A 12,310-nucleotide genomic window follows, 5' to 3' on the forward strand; every position below is an offset into this window, starting at 1 on the left:
GATCCAGGGCAAGTTATTTACATCCGCCAGGCCTGGCTTTCTTTGTTGGTAAAGTGGGAGACAGAGCTGATGCTGGATGACTTGTGTCAGGCACTTTGCCCTGGGACCATCTCAGAGTGACATTCTTACCCTCAAGTCGCTCTCAGCATGGCGGTGGGAAACTTTCTGGTTCATGGAGTGTGGAGTCTGACCTCTGTGACCTCCTCTCCTTGTTCATGCTGGGAGCAAGGGCTGCAGCTCCCGTCAGCTGGCCCTGTTGAATTACAGAGCGGGACTGACAGAGTTTCCAGCACTCGCGTTGCCTGATGGCTGTTGCACCAGGACAAGAGTGGCCAACGTCTAGTTTCAGTTTCCCACTGACTGTAAGGATTTGAGCAAACCAGTGTTGTCTGGAAAATGGCTCTAAAGACAGCCAAGGATACATTTTCTGGCCCTTTCCGTAAATTGAAGAATTCTTTATGAATGAAAATGATCCTCTGCTGATGTAGGGAAAAGCATACAGTCAAGATAATACTGGCTTTGACTGAACATAGGCCTAAATGGCATAAAATGTATACCTAACTGAATCCTACCTCTGTCCATAGACCTATGGGTGTGTTCTGCATTGTACCTGGGTCAAGGCCCTGAACATAAACCCTGTCGGGAGAAAGGGTGGATTCCCTTTATCCTGAGCAGAGGAAATGGATTTCTTTTCCCTTCATTGTTCAGTCACCCTCATTTTGTGGAGGCTTCCTGCACTTTGTGGGGGGTCAGCCATGTGCCCTTGCAGGGTCAGTGGGATCACTGGGAGAGGGTGCTGGATGGGGAGGTCACCTCCATGTCCAAGTGTGGGATGGATGCTTGCTGGGGACTGGAGGGCTGGGGAGCCTCCTTTTGCAAATCTGGAGCAGACCCTGAGAACTGTGCCTCTGCCTCCATCCACAGCACTACGAGCAGTCCAAGATGTTTAATGATGCCATGGACATCCTGAACATGGTCTTCACTGGGGTGTTCACTGTCGAGATGGTTTTGAAAGTCATTGCATTTAAGCCTAAGGTAAGTTGCTGAAGTCACTTGTCAAGGGCTATTGCTGAATCATCTCTGAGAAGTGCTCATTTCCTGTTAGTCTTGTGTTTCTGGATTATGCTGAATGGTTCTGGCTGTTAACTAGGTTATCACCTGATAAGGGCATCTATCTATGTACACAGAGGAAAATAAATCTGCAAAAATAAAACCTCATAAAAACAATTCTGAGAAAAAGAGCGAATTAGGAATTTGCACAGTGAAGATTGTTTTGAAACCCGATTTTCTGTTTCTAGAAGAGCATGCGTCACAGTGTCTCAGAGAAACTCACCTCCTTACTTGAGCATTGGAGACATTGCTTTCACAGAACGCATCAGATATAATTCTGCCCTGATGTTACCTTTAGATTTCCAGTATAAAAACTTCAGTTTTCTTTGTTCTTGGTCTGCAGCATCTTTTTCACCTTTTATGGAAAATTCAACCAGCTGCAGACCTCTCAGAGCCATACCATCTTTCGTGTGTTTAATTTAGAAAAAATTCTCTTCACTTTAAGACAAAACAGGACATGCATTTTAAACTGTATTGGACTGCTCTGCATATTATGTCCCCTTTAGGAGGCCGTGCATCCAGTCCACAGTTGTCAATGTGTGTAGTATAAGAGACAGATAGTACAGTGTGGGCAGAGATGCACAAGTCTGGAAGCAGACTGGATTCAAATCCCCAAGCGAGTGACTTCTCTGCCCTGTCACTCCCATTTCCTCATCCATGAAATGAGGACACTAGGAGTCCTGTTTCATAGCATGGTTTAGAGGAGTGAGAATCGCTCTGTGTGCCGTGCTTACAGGAGCGCCTGGCCTGGCATGTAGCCCCATGCTGTAGACATGCCAGGACTGTCACTGTGACCACTCCCGTCCTCCTCAGCAAGCAGTGATGTTCCCTTGTCCTAAAACTCTAGACGGAGGAGCAGATCCAGGCTCAACTGTGGGACGTCTGACCCTCAGTTTCTTTACTAGCAAACCCTCCACCCATCCAAGTTAGAGAATGAGTTTAGCGACCCCCAGTATTTGTTCATTGGTATGGAAAGTATCTGACAATACTGATCTAAGTAAGACCTGGATTACGAAATGATGGTTTCACATACTCCATACTTTAGTGGGATTCTAATTCAGAACTGTTCCTTTCTTTAATTCAAATTAATTTCTATGCCATCTTTATCAGATCTTTGTGGACCAAAAAGAAAGGACACTTGTAAGTGACGGATCGGGGTGATTGCAGTGGGGTCAGATTTGGCACTTCTGCATGGCCAGATGCTATTTCCTGTGACTTGTCCATATCTCCATACATACACATTTCCTCCCCTCCCAAACTTCTGGATTTCCTTTGCGATTTTGGTTTGTGTCCCTCTGCCCTTTCCATCTCTGAACAGTATTTGTTTGGACTGATGGAAAGGTTGCAGAATAAGAACTTTGAAAGTACTTGATCCAGGCAACACGGAACGATCTGCGGAACCTTTCCCAGATCCCCTCGCCCTGTCTTCCCCCGACCTGGTGATGAAGCTCCAAGAAGGCACATTTGCCCGTGGCATGCGTGTGAGTCTGTGTATGTCTGTGTGTGCGCGCTGTCACTGGCTGTGTCAGTGGACCGCTGATACCAAAGCTGGGAGGGGAGTTCAGTGGCGTGAGAACAGACTGGTGAGGCCAAGGGGAAGTCAGTAGCTAATTTATAATCAGTACTGATAGATCAGGGTTTTAAAATGAGTGATTTCCGTTAGAAACTGCACTGCTTTGTAGTTTTCATCCACAAGGTATTTTCACAGCAGAAGACAACTTCCGATTAGAAGCGAGAGAAATCTTTAAACGGCAGCAGCAGCGTCTCTCGGAGAAGGCACTGGCACCCCACTCCAGTACTCTCGTCTGGAAAATCCCATGGATGGAGGAGCCTGGTGGGCTATAGTCCATGAGGTCGCTAGGAGTCGGACACGACTGAGTGACTTCACTGTCACTTTTCACTTTCATGCGTTGGAGAAGGAAATGGCAACCCACTGCAGTATTCTTGCCTGGAGAATCCCAGGGACGGGGGAGCCTGGTGGGCTGCCATCTCTGGGGTCACACAGAGTCGGACACGACTGAAGCGACTTAGCAGCAGCAGCAGCAGCAGCATCTCTACACTCCTGGGGCACTGTCTCTGTATGTGTGAAGCGGACGGATTTTATGTTGTCACTGTGTGTCTGGAGGAGCCAGAGAGAGTCATTTCACCAAGAAGCAAAGCTCTTCTTAAAACGCTTCCTGACTCTCCTGTCTCCTCTTTCGTGTTAGCAAACCAAGGTCAGGCTTTCCACAGAGAAGTCCATGAGGCCCTCCTCCCTGTCAGAGGCAGTGGGACTGAGGAAGCACGTTGCAAAGGCAGCCGAGGGGAGAATCTCTGTGAGGGAGATGGCCAGGAAGACAGAGGGCTGGGAACCTGGCCCAGCAGCTTCAATCCAGAGAGTCTTTGTCTCTCCTGGAATGCTCAAATCACTGGATCCTGCGGGGTCGTGTGCTCCACGGTGAGGGACACACCTTCTGGGAGAACTTTTTGGCGTCTGTTAAGAGAGATGGGATTGCAGCTGTTTTGTCCTAGAAATGCAAAGAGTGAAGTTAGCTCAGGTGGGCCTCAGTGTAGCAGCGTGGTGGCTGGATGGGGGCCGTTGTGGGGCATGCTGGCCGATGGGTGGACAGCCCTCCTGGTGGGCGTCCGGATAGCCCTTGACCCAGCTGAGTTTGCGAGTTGCCCACCATGTGGGTCCCACTCAGGATCAGTGCTCCCACTTGACAGACCCACAGGGTCCCTAGAGACTTACCCAGTCCTGGCGCTCAGGGATCAGTCAGTGAACGCTGGGCAGAGTGCCTGCTGGCAGGTGCCATCTGGTGAAGACAGAGGGGATGCTGGGGGCTGGGTGGAGGTGGGTTCAGTGGGAGAGAAGTGCTTGCAGGCACAGGGTCAGGAGTGTGGAGGCCCCAGAGCTGGAGATGGGGTATAGTAAGAGAGGCAGGAGCCTGGGGGTACTGTTGGAGGCTATGCTGCTGTGTGGAACACAGCCTGAAGTGGGGTGGTGGGGTGAGAGTCCCTCCTGGAAGTGAGAAGACATCGCAAGAGGAAGGGTTCCGACCAGTGGAGGAACCTGACTTCTTTTCTCTGCAAGGCCTGGCTGGTAATGGGGGCCTCTTGAGTGAAAGCACATTTAGAGGGACATGGTCTGAGGCTCTGTGAGGTGAGATCACCTAGTCTCCATAAGCAGGAAGGGCCTAGCTGGGGGATGGAAGTAGGAACCACCTCCCGCAAAGCTGGGTGCTTCCCGGGTGGGGAGGTGGGATCCTTCCAGGGAGAGAGTTGTTTGGAGTGTGGGTTCAGCAAGCATGGAAGGTGTCGAGAGGCCAGGGAGTGAGGGCAGGGCAAGTAGGCTGTTCAGTGGGTTGTCAGCTCCCCAGGGAAGACCCACCCATCGGGCATTGACCTCATGCACTTGGAGTGACCCGGGCGCCCTAGGGTTTTGCAAGGTGGGCCCTGGTGTGAGTAAAAGCCAAGTCTCGTTCCCCTGGCCTTCCCCTCCAGTTCTCCTGAGGGGCAGCTGCTGGAATCCTCCAGTGATTCTCTTGCCCCAAGGAGGGCTTTGTCTCCTCCTTTGCGCTTCTGGAAGCCACCCGTGTGGTGCTTTGTCCAACACGTGGTCAACTATGTCACCTGCCTCTGCCATGGGCCTGTCTTCAGGGAGCCACACTTTGTTCCCACGTTTTAGACCTCTAAGCATTTTGCTCTTGGTTCTACATTTGACCTTTGAACAACAAGCAAGTTAATTCAAGTATAACTTAGAGTCGCCCCTCCTTATCTGAGGTTCCCCTGCATCCGTGGATTCGTCCAACCACGGACCACGTTGTGCTGTGAGATTTACTATTGAAAAATATCTGCTTGTATGTGGACCTGCACATTTCAAACCTGCATTGTTCAAGCGTCAGCTGTGCCTTGAAAATGCCTGATCTACACACCAAGACACTGGAGTGTGGAAAAAGTCGAGTTACTGGGTTTGGAGGAAGAAGAAAGCGGTTGAGCACTGTCCTCCTGCTTCTGTGCAGAGCAGACACGTGGCAAACACTGGACACCTGGTTTCGTCCACCTCCCGGGACAGCACTCCCTCCTCTGGGTCCCTGGCAGAAATAAGGCTGCTCAGTCAGCACCAGCAGTTTTCCTGGAATATATTCTGCACTTCCTGGAATGAAACCCTGATACTGTCTTTTCAGTTCATCAGTGAGTACATATATCTCAGTGATGTGTTTTAATGCCAAATAACAACACTTTAGAGGAAATACGCTCTCCTTAACTAGAACTTGATATCAGGCTCATCTGTGGGCTCAGCTGTCCCGTCAAGACCTGGGTCCACAGCTCCCTTCTGGTCTCCTTCTCCCCTGTAAGACACGTCCGTGCCCAGGGCTTCGGTGGCCCGCTTGTCTCACCCCAGCCTCCACTGCCCTACTCCTTCCTGCGTCACTCCGCTGCTGAACCATCTCCTGCCTCTGGCCTCAGCCCTTTCCCTTCACCTTCTGTGCACTCACTTGTAAACCCAAAGGTGACCGAGCATCTGTTGTGTGTGTGTGGTGGGGTTGGTGCGGGGGGAGGTATTTCTTTGTTGAGTATTCAAAGTCCGGCACCAAACACTAGCGCACGTACATGTCTGCCACATTTCCGGTTGTGAGTTCCCGGCCATTCCTCCTCTGCCCCCATCCCCAACTGTTAGCCTGCTGGGCTTCTCCGCAGCTCATGCTTCTGTGCCTGGAAGCCCTTTGTCCACCTTGTCTTTTAAGGCCTGTCTGGAATGTGGGCTCCTCCGTGACAGTGTCCCCCCAGCCCAGCCAGGGTCGACTCCCCTACACACGTGCTTCTGTCAGATGCTCAGTGTGCATGGTCAACATCAGTTCCACCCATGTCTGTCCCTCCATTAGCTGATGAGCAGCTGCTCAGGGTCACAGGCTGGCTCGTGTTTGTCTCACACGATGCCTGTTACATGCAGGTTAGTCAGAAAAGTGATGGTAGGAAGAAAAGAATGGATGGATAAGCCTGTGAGTTCAGGCTCTTGGCATCAGACACTACCTGCTCTTCCATCACAGGGGTTTAGGCAGAGCAGAGTGACCAAATATGAACGTGTTTTTCCACCAAGCCTCCGCTTGCCCTTTGGGAAAGCTTATGCTGGTTAGAAAGCTGTCAGTTACAGTTTCTGCCCAAAGCTGGCACGATGGGTCAACCCTTGGGTTGAATGCTTCCTAGATAATCCCTGGCAGAAGTTGGTAGATGATTCAGCTGCCTCAGTTCAGTTCAGTCGCTCAGTCGTGTCCAACTCTTTGCGACCCCATGAATCGCAGTACTCCAGGCCTCCCTGTCCATCACCAACTCCTGGAGTTCACTCAGACTCATGTCCATCGAGTTGGTGAAGCCATCCAGCCATCTCATTCTCTGTCGTCCCCTTCTCCTCCTGCCCTCAATCCCTCCCAGCATCAGGGTCTTTTCCAATGAGTCAACTCTTCGCATGAGGTGGCCCAAGTACTGGAGTTTCAGCTTCAGCATCAGTCCTTCCAATGAACACCCAGGACTGATCTCCTTTAGGATGGACTGGTTGGATCTCCTTGCAGTCCAAGGGACTCTCAAGAGTCTTCCCCAACACTACAGTTCAAAAGCATCAATTCTTTGGCACTCAGCTTTCTTCACAGTCCAGCTCTCACATCCGTACATGACTACTGGAAAAACCATAGCCTTGACTAGATGGACCTTTGTTGGCAAGGTTAATATCTCTGCTTTTCAATATGCTATCTAGGTTGGTCATAACTTTTCTTCCAAGGAGTAAGCATCTTTTAATTTCATGGCTGCAGTCACCATCTGCAGTGATTTTGGAGCCCCCAAAAATAAAGTCTGACACTGTTTCCACTGTTTCCCATCTATTTCCCATGAAGTGATGGGACCGGAGGCCATGATCTTCATTTTCTGAATGTTGAGCTTTAAGCCAACTTTTTCACTCTCTTCTTTCACTTTCATCAAGAGGCTTTTTAGTTCCTCTTTATTTTCTGCCATAAGGGTGGTGTTATCTGCATATCTGAGGTTATTGATATTTCTCCCAGCAATCTTGATTCCAGCTTGTGTTTTCTTCCAGTCCAGCGTTTCTCATGATGTACTCTGCATAGAAGTTAAATAAGCAGAGTGACAATATACAGCCTTGATGTACTCCTTTTCCTATTTGGAACCAGTGTGTTGTTCCATGTCCAGTTCTAACTGTTGCCTCCTGACCTGCATGTACGTTCCTCAAGAGGCAGGTCAGGTGGTCTGGTATTCCCATCTCTTTCAGAATTGTCCACAGTTTATTGTGATCCACACAGTCAAAGGCTTTGGCATAGTCAGTAAAGCAGAAATAGATGTTTTTTCTAGAACTCTCTTGCTTTTTCGACGATCCAGCGGATGTTGGCAATTTGATCTCTGGTTCCTCTGCCTTTTCTAAAACCAGCTTGAACATCTGGAAGTTCACAGGTCACGTACTGCTGAAGCCTGGCTTGGAGAATTTTGAGCGTTACTTTACTAGCATATGAGATGAGTGCAATTGTGCAGTAGTTTGAGCATTCTTTGGCATTGCCTTTCTTTGGGATTGGAATGAAAACTGCCTCATTCAGCTGCCTCAGTAAACCCCAAAAGGCCAGTGATTACCTCAGCTTCTTCAATCTGCAGAGAGACTCCAGGCAGCAAAAAGAGCATGGACTTGGTCTTCTCATTTCCACTACAAGCACCTTGCTGCCTAACCCATGCCACACCTATACTCTGTCCTGGCTGTGGGTCCAACTCGGCTCCCAGGAGCCTGTAGTTGGGCAGCAGATGACACTGATGGACAATCAGAACAGAGTTCTCAGAAACAGCAAAGTTCCTGGTCTTAGGTCCACGTTAATCTGGGTTATGATTTTGAATTTCCAGAGTCAGAAGTGTTTTTGAATAATTGACGTTATTGCTTGGGAATGACTTGCTTGGTTCTTTCAAATGGGTGAGAAAGGACAAAAAATAATAAGGGCCAACTCTGACTGGGCTGATAGGGCCTGCTGGTTCCACATGTGGGTCCCCCAGCCTCAGCATTCAGTTGTAGGAGACCCTCCTGTCACAGGCTAAGAGGAGAAAGCATGAAGGCAGTGCCGTGCTGGAAGCCCTGGCCTAACCTGCTGGTAACCAGATGCTGTGGTGACTTTGATGGGAAGGGTGGGGGCTGAGTCATACTCACTTGACAGTGACTTTATTGCAGAGGAGGCTACTAAACCGGGAAATGGAATGTGGGAAGACGGGGAGGGCTGGCATTTTCTGCCTCCCCTGGACCCCTAGTGGAGCCACCTGGCCAGAGCCTGTGGATTCCAGGCACCTGCACCAGCTCCAGCCTCCTGTCTCCTAGATTAGGGGGTCAGTCCAGGAACCCTCTGGAATTTGGCACGATTTAGTGAGTACAGTGGACTCTGCAGAGAGGGAGTCGATGAGGTTGCCAAAGAGTTCTGGGACGCCAAAGGTCAAGTCGCTGTCAGATTGGTCCTGAGTGACCTTATACATCACAGTGGGCTGGGGTGGGCCAGCTGGAGAACAGTTCATAGGCTGATAGGCGTGGTCCAGAGGTGAACACTGACTGCTCTCAAGAGACACAGACTCCTGCGAGGAGCTCCTGAGAAGTGAAGTCTAAAGCAGAGTGGGACTGAGTGCGCAAGCGGTGGGTGTGGCCTCTGCTAAGGGAGGTGTCATAGCAGGACACGGCAGGGGCTGGCCATTTGCGGGATGCGACAGGAGGGACAGTGGGTCTTTACTGTTCTCTGTCTCTCTCAAGGCCCAGTTGCTCCTGATGACCACGTGTTTCTAAGGCATCAGTTCCTCTCTGGAGGAGAGGGGAAGGCCCTGCATGTGCTCTGTGACTCTGCGTTGCTGTTAAACCCCTAAAGAAAGGACAGGCTCTGCCCCCAAGAGTGTGCTCTGTGGCTAGGCCACCAGTTAGCCCGCTGTGCGTTACTGTTTGCAGTGATGTGAATAATCTGAGAACAAGCGTGTGTTCTCACAGTCCAGTACAGTGGCGGCATTCCGCCCACTGCGTCATCAGCTGAGTGTGGTCCGGCGTCGTGCCTTTGCGGCCGGGTGCCGGTCTTATCGCTGACCAGCACAGCTGGTCTGTTGAGGGGCACGAACCCTGTCCTTCCCTGGGGGCGCCCTTCTTCTCAGTTTGGCCCTCCTAGTGAGAAGAGAAGCTCTAAGAGGTGAGATGTGGTAATTGTTGAGCAGGCCCTCCCGTCAGACACGTACGTGTACCACAGATCTCAGAGCTGGGGCACGCAAGCTTTTGCTTACTGGTTAGAGGCTGACAGAGGGGTCTGGGAGGTGGCAGTCATGAGGGTGAGGAACTGTGAGGGAGGCGCTGGGACTGTGGGCAGGGAGGAGAGAGGAGATGGGGGCCTGGAGTCAGAAGTCGTGGCAGTTGGTCAGGAAGACCATTCATTCTTCAAGATGAAATTGTTAAAAAATCCTGAACCCTCAGGCAGTGTTAGAGCTCCCCTGTAAATGCACTTGGGGTGATTGACAGTGATCAGGATGGACATCTCTACCACAGCTACTGGAACAGCCAGCCTGTCCACCTTCTGCACAGTGGCATAAAGGGCCGGGGCTCTGCAGTGGCTCCCTCTGGGTCTGCACTTGATACCAGTTCCTGGGACCTGACACTTCACAGAACCTTCTGTTCTGGTCTTCTTGATCCAGCACTAAGTGCACCCAGTTGTAAGCATGCTGGGCCCCTTTTATTTAGTTCAGACCGGAGTTTTTATTTCCACAACATGTCTTGTCTTGTTGAAAAGACACAGTGGATTTTCAGGTGTTGGCCTTGCAACCAGAAGCCTCCGGGTACAGAGCTCCCACTACGTCTTCCAACGGAGGGCTTCCTGGGGACTATCAGGAGATGACAGGCCCTAATATAGCCCCTACTGTGCTGAGCCCAGAAGAGGATGCAGTGTGTGCCATGCGTACATGGATTTTTAGGTTACATCCTAGGGATGGCCACCTCATGCGAAGAGTTGGTTCATTGGCAAAGACTCTGATGCTGGGAGGGATTGGGGGCAGGAGGAGAAGGGGACGACCGAGGATGAGATGGCTGGATGGCATCATGGACTCGATGGACGTGAGTCTGAGTGAACTCCGGGAGATGGTGATGGACAGGGAGGCCTGGCGTGCTGCGATTCATGGGGTCGCAAAGAGTTGGACACGACTGAGCGACTGAACTGAACTGAACTGAGGGATGGTCTATCTCCCACAAGATACAAGAACCCAAAACAATGACAATAGAGCAGAGCTGAATGACCTGGAGGATGCATGCTGATGGAAGGTGGAGGCATTGCCACGTGCCAGGCACTGTCTGAGCTCAGAGCCCTGGGCTGGGGGGTGAGATTCATCAGCCGGTGGAGGGGGGTGGGCAGAGCAGTCAGCACAGTCCTCGTTCTCAGAGAGCTTATCCCAGGGTTGATCTTCAGGCACAGACCTCAGATTTAGTGATCACAGCTTCAGAGAACAAGAGAGATTCTGACTCCCCAGGATGGGAGCTGCAGGTGAGGAGGACCTGCAGAGAAGCCATCAGGGCTTTGGCATTTGAGCTGAGCCTGAAGGAGGAAGTGGATGTGGGCAGGTGGCATAGGGTTGGGGGTCGCAGAGGCCTCCGGGGGTCTGCAGGATGGAGAGGAGCCCTCTCAGCCTGGAGGATACAGAGGGAGGGGAAGACAGAGATGGAGAGAAAGAGGAGCCTCTTGGGGGGTTGATGCTGCTCTAGGGGACAATGGGAGCCTCAACCATCGTCACCCTAGCTCAGTGCTCCTCCCCCGTGAGACCTTGCCTGCACTGACCCCCCGCCCGCACCTCTGTACCTGGACCGTGTGCCTCGCCGGCCTGTCTCCCTGTAAACCTTCGTGTCCCTTTGACAGAGAGCTCTGTGAGGACTTCCTTTGAGCACATGCCCTCTGCAGTACTTGGACTGGTGAGGAGGGGCAGGGATACTGGTTTGTTTTGAGGGCACACAGTGAGAACGTGAAGTGCTGGTCATAGTGCTCAAGTGGGGGAAAAGGAAGTGGGGTGGTTGGGGACCCCATGCAAGAAGTAGGAGGGCCTTCTCCCTCAGCTTGGGGTTTTGACTCTGGGTGCCAGGGCAGGGTTGCCACGTGCCTCCCTCTTGTTTGTCCTGCAGGTATGTGGCTTGGTCCAGTGCCGTCTAGGACCAAGATCTGCATTGTGTGTGCGTGCATGCGTGCGTGTGTTTGCGAGTGCGTATGGACTCTTTCACACATTCAGGTGCCCCGCCCCACATCCCTCTCCACCGGTGGATGGTGTGGTCACTTCCCTTTGGCTCCTGGTTTCTATGGGTGCTACGGGGCCTGGGTATGTCCCCATGTGGTCGGCATGGCGTCTCCTTCCTACATGCTCATGAACATCTGCCCCCGCCTGCTCTGTCCAGGGGTACTTTAGTGACGCCTGGAACACCTTTGACTCCCTCATCGTAATCGGCAGCATTGTAGACGTGGCCCTCAGCGAAGCCGACGTGAGTATGTGCCCGCCCGGGGTGCCTCCCGTCCTGTCTCTGTCTGCACACCCACCCCACCCTGCACTGCATCACCTGGACAAGTCACAGAGCCCGATCGCACTTGATCCAAAACCGGGAGTTTGCTAGGGAGAGCGTGGAAAAGAGGCCTTTTAGCGTAGAACTTGATCCGCAGGCCTTTTGAGACACAAATCGTCTTTGGCGGGACTGACGATGGTGCAGTAGGCAGGACAAGACAGGGACTTGTGACTGTTTTTATTTGCTGTGTCAGAGTGATATCCAAAATGACATACCTAGTATATTTTTATTTTAGGGCGATTTTTTAAGTAGCCAAGTGGCTCTGTGCTAGAACGTTCCCCTTTTATAACACTGTCCTTTTCTTCTTTTTTCCTGTTGTGCTTCCTCCCTTCTGTGGCTTCTGGCTGCTTGCCTAACAGCACTATTTCACTGATGCATGGAACACTTTTGATGCCTTAATTGTTGTTGGTAGCGTCGTTGATATTGCTATAACTGAAGTGAATGTAAGTAGCCAACTTTGTGTCCTATAAACCTAATTGTTTATGTTAAGTCTAATGTGGACGAGACCAGAAACCCTCCCCCATGCGCCTCTACACACGTTTAGAAATTCACGCACACATTTGTTCCAAGGGCTTCCTTGTTAGTTCAGGTGGTACAGAATCCACCTGCAATGCAGGAAACCCCAGTTCAATC

At 51.3% G+C, this 12,310-nt stretch overlaps 1 protein-coding gene across 1 annotated transcript in view; it reads left to right on the top strand.

Annotated features, from left to right (window-relative positions):
• Nucleotides 1–12,310, top strand: part of CACNA1D (calcium voltage-gated channel subunit alpha1 D) — a 352,772-nt gene that overhangs the window by 295,310 nt on the left and 45,152 nt on the right. Inside the window, exons 30-32 of the mRNA XM_052644541.1 lie at nt 925–1,035; nt 11,516–11,599; nt 12,037–12,120. Of these exons, the coding sequence (XP_052500501.1) occupies nt 925–1,035; nt 11,516–11,599; nt 12,037–12,120 (279 nt within the window). The remainder of the gene's footprint in view (nt 1–924; nt 1,036–11,515; nt 11,600–12,036; nt 12,121–12,310) is intronic.

Source organism: Budorcas taxicolor, chromosome 1 (assembly GCF_023091745.1).
Source record: "Budorcas taxicolor isolate Tak-1 chromosome 1, Takin1.1, whole genome shotgun sequence".
In the NCBI taxonomy this organism is placed as follows: Eukaryota; Metazoa; Chordata; class Mammalia; order Artiodactyla; family Bovidae; genus Budorcas; species Budorcas taxicolor.